Source organism: Battus philenor, unplaced genomic scaffold, assembly GCF_028537555.1.
Source record: "Battus philenor isolate CCGP_79_NKW_IND1 unplaced genomic scaffold, ilBatPhil1.0.hap1 SCAF_15, whole genome shotgun sequence".
In the NCBI taxonomy this organism is placed as follows: domain Eukaryota; kingdom Metazoa; phylum Arthropoda; class Insecta; order Lepidoptera; family Papilionidae; genus Battus; species Battus philenor.
In genome coordinates, this window is record NW_027181677.1 from 694,272 (window position 1) to 711,107 (window position 16,836).

General features: G+C 36.1%; 1 protein-coding gene across 1 annotated transcript; it reads left to right on the forward strand.

Moving 5' to 3' along the window:
* The first annotated feature begins 1,563 nt into the window (after nt 1-1,563).
* LOC137918970 (probable cytochrome P450 312a1) lies at nt 1,564-16,686 on the forward strand. Its single transcript, XM_068761926.1, has 9 exons — nt 1,564-1,720; nt 4,359-4,469; nt 6,199-6,387; nt 8,290-8,480; nt 9,823-9,886; nt 13,458-13,674; nt 15,060-15,211; nt 16,068-16,250; nt 16,535-16,686. The coding sequence occupies exons 1-9, from the start codon at nt 1,564-1,566 to the stop codon at nt 16,684-16,686; spliced, it is 1,416 nt and encodes a 471-aa protein (XP_068618027.1).
* The last annotated feature ends 150 nt before the right edge of the window (nt 16,687-16,836 follow it).

Genomic DNA, 16,836 nt, shown 5'->3' on the forward strand with positions numbered 1-16,836 from the left:
TTACTTAGGATGGACTTCCGCGAAGTAACGCCTGATTCCATTAAATACTGAATGACTATAGGTTACACGAGTGCGTATGCTCATTGCCACTTCATATGAGCAATACACCAATACCTCGCTTTGCGTCGTTTTGTTTTGCGTTTCTTTCGTAGTTGCGTCGCTGCCTAATTAGTACTAATTTTCAATGTGCGTCGTTAGATTTTCGAGGTTGCGTTGTTTTAGGTTCGAGTCTTTAATTTTTTTTATGAAATTTTCTTTTGTCCAAAAGATGGCAACACTTTTGTTTCCAATTGCCCCATGTCATCAAAACTCGGGGATTTCCTTTTTAACTAAAAATCAACGCAATTTTAATACAGTTTTGTTTTCACCTTGTTTTGCTAATTTTGAAGTTCAGTTTCAATTACGTAGTGTGTTGTAATGTAGTGTGTTGTGCTTTTTTAAAAAGAGAATAATAAATTTATATAAATTTTAACGTGTTCTTTCTGGTTACAAAAAAGGTATATATTTTTCCAATTTATTTATTGGCAGAGTTATATTATTTTTGTTTTTTAAATGTGAAACTTTGTTCAACTTTCTTTTTAAAAAGTTGTATTTTCGTTACCCTGGAACCTATCTTCGATCTTTATATGGTTTGCTATAGCAGATCCTAATTCACTTTGCGACGTTTGAATTTGCGTCGTGTTTTTTTGAAACGTAACCACGACGCAAAGTGAGGTATTGGTGTAGTTCAAAACATATTATTAATTTTGGATAGGGTAACATGTATAAGAGATAGCGGTTTTACAATAGAAACAAAACTAGACTTTGATGCGTTGAAGTTAAACTTAGGTAGCGGCAGGTGAAATGGCTCGCAGAATGTGTCTTATCTAGGATTATTCTAGAGAGGAGACCACGGACTGGCAATCGCAGCGAAGGAGTCCACGAGTGAAGTACAATGACCGTGTTAAAGTCTTTAAATTTAAGCCGCTTTCTAACTAATCCTAATCGATATTTACTAAGGAGGTCTATGACCAGCAGTTCTCTGTTCTCTGTACATTTCTCCACGAAAGAAGGAGGAAAGATAAACAATTACATTATAAGTATATATGAATAAATACATGTATATGTATACATATGTATGTATGTGTATATGTATGTTTTGTCTATATATACACGTTAACTACCTATTATTTATCCCCTTTTCTGTTTTCGTACTTTAGAAATTAATCAATTATGTATATACTTTCTAGTGTGTAAAGAGTTTTAAATAAATAAATTTTATTGTTTAAAAAGAGCTACTATTTAATTGTTTTTCTATTTTACAGTAGATAAGGAATTCCGAATCGGTTTTAGATTACACACGGAATGATTACATTGATGACATGATACATTACCCTTTCATAATGTCAAAAATAATTGACAATTCAAAATTGAGTTTAAATGACTGCTTGAGTAAAGATATTTTGATTTTTAATTCTTTGATATAAAGGTTTTTAATATTTGATCAAGCCTTTAAGGTTTTGTCTTGATAAATCGGTGATTTTTCAATCGTTTACCGTGAATAAGAAGGATCTATGCTTTCAGATGTACTGGCTGGTGTTGACGCTGGTGGCGCTAGTGTGCGCCCACGTGTACTTGCGAGTGAGATGTCGACGGGCGCGCAAGTTGCTGTCGCATCTGCCCACCTACCCCACTGTACCGTTCTTGGGCAACATGCACAGATATATTGGCTCTGGACAAAGTAAATCAATGCTATTTTTATAAAATCAACTATTTAATTGATGCAGATGGAGAGAGCTTGATACATATATGTCGTGTCATTGTCGAGTTTTCTTTATTACTGTCGAATAATTCTATTGTTTCTAAAGATGTTAATGCTGTTAGCCCTAAGGCTTTTACAGCTTCATCGGTACTGAGTTCACGGAGCGAAAAGATTCGTGAACTGGATTTAAAACTAGAAACTAAAAGCTGAAGGGGCGCCTAACAATTGCATTGGGACGCTCGCACGTTGTTAAGGCTCTTCGCTTGCGGGTTAGGATAACAGCGTGGACCACAGGCGAGCCGAAGTGAGATCCGGATCCAACCACGGTTCGGCCACGCTGTTCGCGGTTAGGGAGCGGGCAGCCGCTGCTGTCGGAAAAACCTCACGGTGCACTTTCGATGACCGACAGATGGCGCTAGCTGTGAGTAAATTATACATTTACTCACAGCTAGCGCCATCTGTCCACGCCGGCCGAAACCACAGTATATTCCAATATATATATATATATTTATTGATTTTCCACTTTAATTAGAAATCTTTAGACGTCTATTTTCTGCAATAAGGATCCTGTAAATGAGGTGATGGTGTCGATAAAACATTTTCTTTAAGGTATTTTTAGTTTCAGCCTATAGACACTCACTGCAAGGGATAGGCCTCTCCCAAAGATATCTATGGGGTATATACCATAATCGCCACACTTGGCTGTGGCGATCAGTGTGGTATTATGGTACGCAGGGGACGCTGCTGCACACCCTCAGGAAATTTGTTTGCGAGCAGTGGAAATCTTATGCTATTAATACATAAATTACTTAAGTTTATATCCTGGAAATCGAACCCGCGACATATGATCACATGTCTCTGTCCAGCTGGGCTACCACTGCTGTATCAGAACTTAAAATTTAACGTAGTCTCTTCCTATCTCTTTACTCTACCATTGGCAGTGATTGCACTCTCGCTGTTGCTATTTACTAGTATCATTATACCTTCATTACATTTCTGAAATTTACTATATTTAATTAACTGTATCTATTGTAGTGGATGCTTTTTGGTAGTTCAGTGGTAAAGAATGTGAAGTTGTTTTTTTTTTTTAAATATTGTGTTTAGGTCGCTAACTTTACATTATCGGATTAATATTTTTTTTACTACATTACAATTTTATTCTTCGTTCTATACTTTGCAATCTCTTGCTTTCTTTCTCTTTTATATCTTCTTTAATACCACCTTCCTTCTCTTGTATTCATTCCTATATCAGATTGTTTTAATTCGTTATTTCTAAGAACGATTTTCTTTCCCAAAATTTACAAAACTTTTTTATCGTGGTAAATTATCTAAATATACATGAAGCATTAACTGATGATTTGATTTTCAGATACCTACATTATTTACAGAGACATCTCGGCGATTATGGAGGAAAAAAATCTACCTTTCGTATTGTGGATGGGCAATATTCCCGTAATTGGTTAGTTAAAAAGAATTATTGTTTTTGTATTAGAAAATGACGAGATGACGACACAGTTTGGCTTAAATAGCGTGAAGGGCTTAGTATAAACCTACCATCTCCTATTTATACATTTTACATTATATCTAGTCGTTTACGCCGTGATACATATTTACAATTTTTCTAATCGTAAGTACATGTACTTTTTCGTATTCGAAATTTATTAAATAACTAATGTAGCTGTCAGTTTGTCGTTTCCTATATTCCTATCCTTTACCCACTCACGCATCAATACGCCGAGTGAACAAGCTGTACTGTGAATTGGCAACATTGACGCATAAGTCAAAAAACATTCTTCCGCTTACTATTGGTTCGCAAACCTTGATACTAACCGCATCCACGCCGCGTGTGATTTTACTGCGTAACAGACAATAAATGCAACAACGAGGATCAAGATCTGCGCCTTTTTCAGGACCCTGGGGATAAATAATTAATGCTGATATGGTAGGTTTCTTGGCCTTTGGATTCCTATCTTACTATTCTTTTTCCTGTTGTAACAAACTGACACCGCATAATATTTTATACAGCGTAATTTTCAGAACCGCCTCGGAAATACAGTCTACTTATACCGCGGAAAATATTTATTACTCGTAACCCGCAAGCAAATACTAGTTCTAGTATTTCAACGCTACAGACGCTGCCAGTCCGTTGGTCGGAGCATTACCTTAACGAGAGCCATCTTTTTACTGTATTTGATGTATTTGAAGTTATGCTGCTAGCTGATCTAGGCTTTGTGCAGCTTCATCGAAATTGAGCCCGTGGAAACAGAGGTACACGGAATAAAACTTTTTACGCTGGCGATCGTACCCCAGTTACAACGAAGACGTATACACGCGGAGAACTATACCCGTGTAGGTGTATAGTGTAGTGAGTGGGGTGTAGTGTATGTAGGATGAGACAAGGACTACTCGGCGATCGGGAGAGACACGGGCCTCGCCGGCCGCGAGAGTCGCCGCATTGCCGGTTGGTATATGGTCCGGGCAATACCTTAAAGAGAGCCGCGGTGCTATTTGTGCTAGAGTTTCTTTCTTCCAATTTTAAACACGTACATTCGACATTAATGTCTATCATTAATCATTCTATATGTGTATAATTTATTTATATTCATCTTCTATTCAGCATTGTCAGATCCCGACGACTTGCGGAGCATCGGCGCTGCGTGTATGGAAAAACCCTACTTTTATAAATACGCAAACGAAGTGCTTCAAGAAGGCCTGTTCTCAGCCTCAGGTATTCTTTTTTAAAAATTTAAACTGACAATGATTCTTACGCTAGGATTCATCGATGTGACGAATACGGCAATTGTCGCACGGATACTGGCGCACAACCTAGAGATGGCGATATAGAATAGGGAGATGAGGAACGCGCATCGCGACAGCTCTCCAGAGAATGGTGTTCCTCTACCATAAACGGGGCCTTCGGAGTCGCGGGAGCTTAGGGTGGGGGCCCTAAACTCCTACTAGCTTAGTAGAGTCGGGCGATGGTTCGACGTGGTCTCGAACCATCGTGATAGCACCACGATGGTTTCGGGGATAGCGTGAACCATATACGCATACGCCGAGACGGGCTATCTAGAATATATATATATATATATATATATATATATATATATATATATATTAGAACAGCGCAAGGGATGACCTCGTGGCGATCCCTGACCGGGAGATACTGTGGTCCCCGTAGCGCAGAGGGCGATCACCGGGGGGGGGGTTTTGTGGGTAGGAATCCCACATGCCCTTGTCTTCCCCCCAGAGGCGGGGCATCTTAAACATCCGGAAGATTTCCCCCAGAAACCAAAAAAAAGGGATGAGGAAGTGGTCGCACGAAACGTAATCTTAAAATCTGGACGGTAAAATAAATTAAGAGACTTAGTAAATTTAAATGTATAAACAAAGGCACGGACACTAATGTCTGTGGCATATAGACTTTAAAAATAAAAATATATAGAATTGACATGAAACATGACTGCTTGATATCAATTATAAAGATCCGCAATAAAATCTAACAGCTCGATGTTTCCAATGATAGTCGCGTGAAGGAGTGATGTCAGATATTGAAAGTTTAGTATTAAGAAAGCGAGGAAGTTGCCACAGATAGATATATACACTGGATCATAAAAATGTTCACGTCTGCGAGTTTGAAATAAATTGTCAGACAGGCACATATCAAATGGTACGCCGTTTTTAGCAGCAACTTTTGTTAAAATAGTGCTCTTCGCACTTCGTAGAGAGCCGTCAGTCGCGGCTGCGTTCTTGATGGCATGTCGCAAGTTAAACAAGAAGGTAGTTCAAAGTGGCACTCAGACTCAACCGCTGATGTCAAGAACATGGTACAAACTGCATGGATGAAGTGGAGGGAAGTGTCAGGCGTTCTATGTGATAACCGTATGCCCATTAAGACCAAGGGTAAAGTCTACAAAGCCGTTGTCAGACCAGCTATGCTCTACGGCTCGGAATGCTGGACTGTAAGTCAGAGACACGAGCAAACACTTCATGTCAATGAGATGAAGATGCTTAGATGGTCGGGTGGCGTCACTAGAATGGACAAAATACGGAACGAATATATGAGAGGTTCGTTTAAGGTAGCTCCGATCCCCAGCAAATTACAGGAAAAAAGATTACGATGGTATGGCCACATTCAACGGAAACCAGATAACCACGTAGTAAAAACTGCCTTAAGCCTCCCAGAATTCCCAAGAGGGAGAGGGCGTCCAAAAGCTACGTGGTGGTCTAATATCAGAAAGGAACTGGAAACCCTTCAACTTGATGCAGGGACAACCCAGGATAGAGTGGCCTGGCGCAAATTGATAAGGAGACCCGACCCCAAATAAAGGGAAAAGGGAAAGAAGAAGAAGAAGAAGAAGAAGATTTATATATCTTTCTAGTCTATAGCTCGCGAGTTACCCATCTCTAACTATAGCTATAAATGCCAAGTTTTTATCGCTATTATTGTTTTCCAGGACCGATTTGGAAACAGAACATCAAAAAGCTGGGCGGAGCTTTCAGAGGAATCAAACTCGATGCGTTTATGACCGTATTCAATCAACATTCTCTGACGATGGTTAATAAACTCGAAGTGGAAGTTGACGGCGAACCCTTTGATCTTCTCAATAAATATCTTGCTAAAACCACACTGGCGACTATATGTAGTAAGTTTACAGGAAATCTATGACTTAAGAACCTCTATTTGTCTAAGTTTTATTGTAGACGCCAATAGATGGCGCTAGTAGTAGGTTACCTCGCGCAATTGTTTTTGGTTGGGTAGTCGCATATAAGTACACCGTGCGGTTGTGTTGGGACTATAGATGTAAAAAAGCCGATTTAAAACGTTTAAAACCAAAAGTGGCGGTTTAAAACCCCAAATAAATCTTTTTAAACGGTTTAAAACTCGCCTACTAAAATATAAGAACAGTGTTTTTACACATCATTATCGACAATACTTGGTCTTGTGTTAGTTACCTATGCAGTTTATACCTATGTAGATAAGTATATTACATATAAAGTACTATAATTATAAAGAAACGATATTACATACCATAGATTAAAATATGTACCTAAATGGCGAGCTGGCAACGTTGCATCTTGACGTCTCTCTGATTGATTCTGATTGATAAATAGATTCTGAACTGATTGATAAATCTTTTCAAAATAACCAATATAGTTAACTAGGTAATAGTTTTTCAACTTAGCTAGGTAATGTCTACGCTTGGAATAGATAATGTGTTTATATTTAAGAAAAACATAGTCGTCAACACTAAACGTTTAAAATCGAAAAAAATGGGTTTTTTCGGTTTTAAACGTTTTTTTTCGTTTTAAACCGATTGGTTTAATTCGTTTTAAACCGGCCTTACATCTATAGTTGGGACCTTTAAGTTCACGGACCCTTCCGTTTCGTGAACTCATTTCAGATGAATATGTAAAAGGCTTCGGGCTAACAGCACGTACATCTACAGAGAATAAACAAGTGTTGGGATTATAGTTCACGGATCCATCCACTCGGTGAACTCATATCAGACAAAGCTTTAAAAGCCTGAGGTTATAACATTAACATCTTCAAAAGAATACAATAAGTCGGGATTAATTGATTTATATAAATCAAAGGAGACAACATATATAAAAATGATTGACGCTTGATTATACTATCTTATTTCTAGATCAATTTGTAGGTAAATTTACATTATTTTTTGACTTATCTAAAGCTTGAAACAGAATGTCCGTCTGACACGATTGGGGAGATAAATACCGAATCTTTGAAGGTCTTGAAGGTTAAACCGGAAAAAGGCAATTCCGACTGTTTCGAAGGGGATGAAATTGAATTGGAAGATTAAATAAAGAATTTACATTTTATAAACAAAACAAAAATACGTTGGATTTTGATCACTGTATTATTATCTTGTTGTTACGATGCATTTATATGCACACACACACACACACACACACATATATATATCATATATATATACACACACACACATTATAGTTACTAAATGGTAATTATTTCTGGGTTAATAATATCACGGATTTCGTTTTAGGGTTATGTTCTCGATTACTTGTAATAAGATATAAAGAGTACATTATTATATCTGATAATTATTTTAGCAAATTATAGTATTGTTACGTACTGTGGGTTCTGACTCGAAATGAAACACCGCAGGGAGTCCTTTATTCACGAATCAGATGGTCACCCTACTTTAACACAAAGTATTCTTTCGCTTTGTCCAAATTACGATTTCAAATCGCTCAAGAAATCACTGTCCAAATAATTTGGCTAATAGTCACTCTGTATCACTGATCGAAAATCTTAATCTTATAACTCGAAAAACAACACTGGACTGTCGACACTTATTTATACTACGGATAAGGTTCTAGTTAGTTCGAGATAGTACTCGGTAAGAATTTCCGAGAACCGTACACAAAAATTTGTAAATAACTTCAAGGTCACACGTGTTTTGATCTTAGGGTTCGGTGTTTATTGTTGTTAAACATTCGTTCCTTTTCTTTCTCCTTCTGGTTTATCTACAAAATAATTAAATGGAATAATATTTTTGTAGAAACGGCCTTCGGCTTATGCGACGAATATGAAATCTCAGAGGAATACATAAATGCGGTCATCAAAATGCAGCAGCTATTTGTGGATAGGGTCATGAATTTTATTTATCATTTCGAACCAATATATCGCATGTCATTAGCCTGGAGGGAAATGAAAAGAGTCAGCTACATAATCAACAATTTTACAAAAAAGGTATATTTTCAGTTTATACATAATTATCATAATCAATATATGAAAGATATGAGAAAAATCATGGAGGCGTAAAAACTATAGAGGGGTGTTGTCATTTAACAGAAAAATAATCTTACGTATTTGTGAATGATCACTTTATACAGGGTGATCGAATTTATGTGCAAAACGACACGCTTTAAGCAAAGAGATTATAGAGGCGGAAATATTATTTTTATCACCTGAAACATCTACCGCTTAATGTCGAATGTTTATATGTAGATAAAAAATATTTTTTTCGAAATTTCGCCCTATTTTCAATTTTTAAACTTAACTCTATTTAGTCTTCGTTTTTAATTTTCGAACTTCGGTCTTATTTACATCCTTAGGCATTATATATTTATTATATGACAATGTTATGCCAGAATTGATAGCCTCACAGTACTTTATACTAACTTAGTTGTAGCTTATTTCTATTTTACACATTTCAAAAGACTTATTCTATTATTTTAAATATTTTCTATTACGTGAGCGTGTTGTGCTATCCCAGCGCTATACGGCTGAAACTTTAGACATAAATTATATGAGATTGGACTCACAAACAAATAGCAGCGGTCTTTGCGTACCATAACACCGCACTGCAATCGCCAACCCACCTGCTGAACGTGGCGATTATAGGTATCTTCCTCTAGATATCTTTGAGCAGCGGTAGTCCAGCGGCGAGACGGAGACGAGATCGTAGGTCGTAAGTTCGAATCCCGGGACACAATCTTGTAAAATTTAAAATTTTGTGCGTTAATTATATAAGATTACTCCTGCACATAAATAAACTTCCAGACGATGGTCAGCGGCGTTCTATCAGCATTATATTATAGTGCGATCGCCAACTTGCCTACCAAGTGTGGCGATTATGGTATATCTCCCATATATCTTTGGGGAGATAGATGCCTTGCAGCGGGCGTCTATGAGCTGAAACATTGAGCGTCCGGTTAATTTTCTAAATAGATAGCATTTGACACTATTAAAACTATTTTTAATGTTGGTTGCTCCTAATAATTATCCAACTTTTTTTGTAATATAAATAATATTATAGTTTTACTGGCTTAACACTGGCCGGTAGAAACTCCCCCGAGACCTATGTTATTTGTCTATCTTTCTTGCGCCGGCGCATTGAGCTGTTAATGGCGTCAGCGTCCTTGAAGACAAGTTGAAGGTCAAAGGAGACAGCGAACTTCTCGCTTAAAGCGTCGGTGTTAACAATTGTGTGATTTGATTGTTTAGCCATGCGATTTTTATATATAAATTATACATTTATTTACATCATATTTTCTATTAGTAATATTAAGAAAATTATTTTTTATGACAGGTATTGGAACAAAGAGTAGAGAGTGTAAAAGCAGCCAAATATGAAACAAAAACAAAATTACAAGGTAAGTGATATAATCATATTGTTACGTACTTTGGGTTTTGACTCGAAATGAAACACCACTGGTTTACAAGGAGTCCTTTATTCACAAATCAGATGGTCACCCTACTTTAACAAAAAGTATACTTTCGCTTAATCCAAACTACGCTTCCAAATCGCTCTTAAATCACTGTCTAAATAATTTACCAAACAGTCACTTTGTATCACTGATCATAGATCTTAATCTTATAACTCGAAAAACAACACTGAATTGTCGACATGGGGAGTACACCTATTTATACTACGGATAAGATTCTAGTAAGTTCGAGATAGTACTTGGTCACAATTTCCGAGAACCGTACACAAAAATCTATAAATAACTTACGCGTGTTCAAGGCACTTTATCCTAAGGTTCAATGTTTATTGTTTAGAGCAGTGATTCCCACACTGGTCTATATCGACCCTTAGGGATCTATGACAACCTGCAAGGAGTCTACATAAGCGAAAAAAAATTTGGAGGTCCATGAAATTACATTGGGGTCCACGATAGTGGATCTCAACACATATACACACTGATAGTACCTATTTACTTACATTATACTATCTTATAATATCAAAACATTTACATTATTTATAAAAGTACCTATGAAGTAAAAAAAATTATTATATATGTTTATAAAATTGTATAAGTTGTAGGATGTTGGTATTCGCTTTTTGGTCGCAATACATTTTGAACTTGTAAAAACTTGAGAGTCGCAGTCTCAGAGCTTCGCTACCTTGCACTGACTTGTTCAATTCGTCACTCTATAAATACGAATGTGGGATAAATACGTTTATTCGTTTCCTGAATCTTGAAAAGGAAAGTGCTAAGAAAATATTCACAAATAATAGTGAGTCACTGTTATTTTGTTTGAGAGTGCTGGAGAAAAGTAAGTACATTATTTTTTATTAAATTTTAGCTTTATACTCGTAGTTAGCAAAGATAGATAAATTACGCCCATCATGACTTTAGTTATTAGTAGTTTAATATTCAATCATTCAAAATTACACGAGTACTCCTCAATAGTTTCCTTTTGAAAGTTTTAGCAATCTGTACTGTAATTACAATGCAATCTCCGTAATTCGCGCTAATTGTGGCAAGAAGATGTTCGAATTATGGAATGTTTCCGGAAAAATCAAAAAATATTTTTAATATACAGCTGCTGGCTTCTCTGTCTTATTTAAATAATTTAATTTTGCCTACAGATGACTGATGCCATGTCCGAATCTAAAAAGAAATGTAGACAGTACAGTGTTGATTATTTGAAATTTCGCTTCATTCCATCATTGCCGGACAAACTATTGCCTATGTGCCTTTTATGCAACAAAGTTTTGGGCAATGACGCTATGAAACCATCTAAACTGCAAGATCATCTAAGAAGATGCTACCCTGATAAAACAGAGAAAGATTTGAAATACTTTCAAACACTCAACGATAAACTACACAAGAGACAGAATGTTCGTTTCAACGTCACAAAGAAATGAAGATGGTTTGCGGGCGTCTTACAATATCTCGTTACTTATAGCAAAATCCGGAAAACTGCATACTATCGGAGAGAAGTTAATTTTGCCAGCCGTTGAAGAAGTTTTAAAAACTGTTTTACACAAACCTGCATCTGATATCATTAAAAGAATTCCTTTAAGCAACAATACTGTTGAAAGACGTATTGATGAAATGAGTTCTGATATTGAAAGCATCTTATGTAATTTTTTGTAAACGACCCATTTCTCTATACAACTGGACGAGTATCTTTACCTGATAATGCAGCATTATTATTGGCATATGTTCGTTTTATTATGAATCAAGAAATCTACGAAGAACTGCTCTTCGCAAGAACTTTGATAACCGACATTAAAGGTGTATAAATATTTCAAGTTTTGAAGGATTACTTCATTGAAGAAGCAATTCCTTTATCAAATATAATATCAGCAGCTACAGATGGAGCACCTGCCATGGTTGGACGTTATCGTGGATTTATAAGCTATTTAAAACAAAATGTTTCAGGGGTGTTAGCAATGTATTGCATCATCCATCGACAACATTTAGTTGCTAAAAATTTGAGTGTTAGATTGCATGAATCACTTCATTTATTCATTGATGCAGTAAACCGAATCCGAAGCAACGCGTTGAATACGCGGTTATTTGCGCAGTTGTGTAAAGAAAATGACGAACACTTTCATCAATTACTCCTTCATACTGAAGTACGCTGGCTGTCGAAAGGCTTATTAAGTAAAGGACCAATATTTAGCCACTTCCGCACATGCAGAGGTAGTCGTGCAATAAAGTGCACCGCCCGCCAGCCCGTTGATAAATGCGTATGCGGCAAACAATGCGAATCACACAACCGCCACCGCCAAATAACTCAACACGTGTTTCACCCCTCCACGGGCCATCCTCAGGAGTTATGTTACACCACTGAGGATGCCCCATTTACTATATACAACATTGCAGAAAGATCAGACCATACCTAATTAAAAAAATTGAAGAGAGATGTGTTCGTACGTAAGAGGAGACATCTGGCTTACGACTTTAGACACTAAAAGAGATCTTAATTTGAAATTTTCGGCGAGAAATTTTCAAAGCTGTGTGCTTAAAAACACACACGTAAAACTAAAAATCTGTTAAGGATATAATGCATTATTATGGTAGCTACAAATGACGATAAGAACCGCAAAATATATCGAGCAACGTGTGTTACAAGTGTTGGCTTACGGAATAGAGATGTCTCTTACTATGCAAGCTTACTTATATTATAGCTTATACACCGGGCTATGCTCAGGATTTTTATAAGAGCTCAAAAAAATCGTAGTACGAAAGTAATCGACATATCACTCTTTTTCATTATTTTTTGTCCTTGTTTTTGAGAGCCTGTTTCGCAAGGACCATTTTAAAAAAAAATTTTTTTTTCGTCATATTATTTGCTTTCTTATCTTTTTCCTTCTCAATGTCATTTATTCATCTACATCTTTAATTCTTCACAAATTATAATAATCCTTTCATTCATCACCTTAATTTCTTCGCCTCCCCATCACATAAATACAGGTTTAGAGGTTATTTAGGTTTTGTTTTATTATATACATTTACATTCATTTATAATTTAATGTATACTTTCCTGTTTTCACTTTCTTGTTTGTATCTTATCTTGACAATTCTTATACACTTTTTAATTGGCTTCATGTTCCTTTAAACGTTCTCTCCTATGATCCTTCTGCAGTACTCTAGAAAGGTCCCTCGCCTTTCCTCGTTGTCCATAAGTGATGCGATGTTTCTTTCTTCGACCCTGAAACTGACATCTTTCAGCGGATTGGCATATTAAAGTGAAAGTAGGTAAGTCACATCACGTGCAGAAAGGATGGAGAAAACTATAAACATACATGCGGTTGGAAGCGGCCCAGTATGCTGGGCGTCCCGACAAATTTTTGGTTGGGATTTCCCCCATCTCTGTCCGCTTACCGATCTATATAGGCCTATATATAACAGTAAAGATAATAAAAACATATTGTTGTTTCCTCCGGTGGAGGGCTTAAAAGAGGTGGATGACTATTTCTCATTTAATTAAAATATAAAAATTTAGACGGAGAAGTGTCATTCAAGTCGTTCCTGGACATCCTTCTGGAGAATTATGAGGTGGATGCGACCCTGACGCTGGATCAGATCAAGGCAGAGATGAACTCAATTCTGGTAGCTGGCCAGGATACGACCGCAATCACTTTGAACTTTATAATGCTGATGCTTGGAGCCAACCCTAGAATTCAGGAGAAACTTTACGATGAGTAAGTAAAATTGCTTCTCTTATTTCACATTACACATTTAATTATATTGTCTATGATTTTGTCTCTCTCGCGATCTTTTAATCTACAAAGTGACTTATTATAGGTGTAAAAGCCTTTTTAAAGACCCCTTTTTTGGGTCTATCGTTCAATTTCCATCATAGGTTATATACACACCCTGTTTTACATAGACTCTGTCCAGTTTTTATGCAAATTATAATTTTTCAAATAATTTATAAATAACTTCTACACTCATTTTCGTCCTTTTCAATATCTTTCATTCTTTCCTCTAATTTAATTCTCAATGTCTTTCATTTTTTCCTATAATTTCATTAACAATGTCTTTCATTCTTTCCTCTAATTTCATTCTTAATATCTTTCCTCTAATTTCATTCTCAATGTCTTTCATTCTTTTCTCTAGTTTCATTCTCAATGTCATTCATTCTTTCCTATAATTTTATTCTCAATGTCTTTCATTCTTTCCTATAATTTCATTAACAACGTCTTTCATTCTTTCCTCTAATTTCATTCTCAATGTATTTCATTATTACTTCTAATTTCATTCTTAATATCTTTCATCTAATTTCATTCTCAATGTCTTTCATTCTTTCCTTTAATTTCATTCTCAATGTCTTTCATTCTTTCCTCTAATTTCATTCTCAATGTCTTTCATTCTTTCCTATAAATTCATTAACAATGTCTTTCATTCTTTCCTATAATTTCATTAACAACGTCTTTCATTCCTTTCCATACATCGCTTCATTTCCTTCGCCAAGTCAAGAGTTTTACAATATTTACGTTTATTAATTTTATCATTTGTATTATTGATTTATTCTTCCTGTTTATTTTCGTACTATCTATAAAACAATTAATTAACATTTCTAATAATACACCTATAGTATTACTTTTTTATTTATCGCTTTTTACTTTTTCCTACTACCTTTTCGTATAACTCCAATCTGGCAACGCTCCCCTTTACTTACTTGTGAGGCGATCGTATCGTATTCTCTCTGCTTGCCGAAACTGATATTCTGTGGTGTAAAATCTTTAGACATTTGAATGTATACCTAACTTGTCAGCGAAAGCCTTTCAACATTTTACCCCGATTTCCAATCATCGTATATAAAGTGATCAATCATTTTTTTCTCTATTGGAATATGATCAACCAATAACTTTTAACAGTACAGTCTGCAGCGATAGATAGAATGCGATAATTTGAATATTTTATAATTCGAATTTTGAGAAATATTTTTTTTTGTTATGTTATATATATCATTACGTTATTATTTGTTATTTATATAATACATTGTAAACAAAAATACCACTTTCATTGCCAACCACTCGAATGTTTCGTTTATTTAGATATTTGGTGATGAAATTGATTGCAGGATTATAGCAGTGTGCGGTGATAGTGATCGACACGTTTTTAAGGAAGACCTGGTCAGGTTGTCATACTGCGAGGCGGTGATCTGCGAGACCCTGCGTCTCTATCCGACTGCGCCTGGCGTTGCTCGTTTGGCTGAACGGGACATCGTACTAAGTGGGTGACAATACTAATACAAGGCTTCTCATCACCATCACCATGTCATCTGGTAGATGTCCACTGTATAGGTTCCCCCCCAAAATCGCCACGTTGATCGGTCTCCCATCCAAATACTTACCGCGACTATGTATTATGCAAGCAGTGTATATTCATGGCAACGAAATAGCAACAGCGATTTATGTATATTCTCAATTCGCACAATTTCGTTATTCCGCGAACACTGCTTCACTTAACTTGCCGACTATCGCTATGTCATCGCTTCGGATCGCTTACGAGATGACGGACTTATAAATACACTTGGTAGACCCTGGTTTTATATGACAATATATATATAATTTACTTTGATATGGTCATAGGTAGATCCCATTAGGTAGACTGTCATAGTCGCGGCAAGTCTTTTCATTATTTACCTGATAGGCTTACCTTTTTACGTAAGTCGAAAAATATTTCGTCTGAAGTGGTAATGTACAGGACACATTAATCAACCGATGCCTGTTGATGCCGAAAGATTCTCGACCAGGAGTCAGTAGACGCGGCGTGGATAGTTTTCCCACTAGGCGGACCGAACACATAGTTCAGGTTTTTGAAAGACGCTGGATGTAAGTCGCTTCCAAACGATTTAAAAGTCCCACGGGTGGGCAGTTCAACAGTGAATGTCTTTTGGGTAAAATGATGATGAAAATGATGGCTTTTACAATACGCGATAACATTGTTAACGAACAAAACAAATGTCAATGCGAGTTTTAAACCAGGTGTCGAAATTTTTTTAATAGTAATAAAAAAATTAAGAAGTCTTCGAAAAGATTCTGGAACTTTCTGGAAGATATTTAAATTTCTTTTTATTTGCTTATAGAAAATTGCGTCGTGCCAAAGGGCGCGATGTGTGGATCTAACATATGGGGCCTGGGGAGGTCGCGTCGGTTGTGGGGACCCGACGTCTTACAGTACCGGCCTGAGAGATGGTTATCTGATTCGAAAGCTCCCTCCGAAAATCTGCCTTTCTTCAACTTCAGTGTTGGCAGAAGGGCTTGTATTGGTAAGTAGTTCGTTTAATTTTTAACAACATCTACGTTTTTAAAATCTACATAAAACAAATTATTTATATGGAGGACGTTAAAATTTTCATTGTATGGATCGAATCACAAATGAGGAGATCCTAAGAAGGAAGAATATTATTTTTTCACGTATCTTCCGAATCTAAATCTTATCATTACACTTACATTAAGTATATCTGATAATAATTATAATTTATTACTTAAATTGTTATAAATGCAATTAAAGAATAATTTCTAATAGTTTTAATTTTTAACTAATTTTCAGGTAAAAAATACGCAATGAATTTGATGAAGATCGTATTGGTTCATTGTCTAAGGCGTTATCGGTTCGTGTCTGAAATCGACAAGCTGGTGATGAACATGGACATCATGCTGCGACCGTGTGGTGGCAGCTTGCTGCAGATCCATCGCAGATAGCGTATCATATAAAAATAATAAATTAAAATGCCCTTTGTCATGTGATGTCTCAATAATTAAAATTATTTTCATACTATTTTATAATTGCGTCAATTATTATTTTCAAACAATAATAAAAAACTACGCTGAACTAAATATTTATTATAAATC

Bases quoted from the DNA above. Each gene is read 5' to 3' on its own strand.
- LOC137918970 (XM_068761926.1), top strand. From the start codon at position 1,564: ATGTACTGGCTGGTGTTGACGCTGGTGGCGCTAGTGTGCGCCCACGTG. The intron at 4,470-6,198 runs GTATTCTTTTTT...ATTGTTTTCCAG, and splicing joins AGGCCTGTTCTCAGCCTCAG to GACCGATTTGGAAACAGAAC. The intron at 13,675-15,059 runs GTAAGTAAAATT...AATTGATTGCAG, and splicing joins CAGGAGAAACTTTACGATGA to GATTATAGCAGTGTGCGGTG.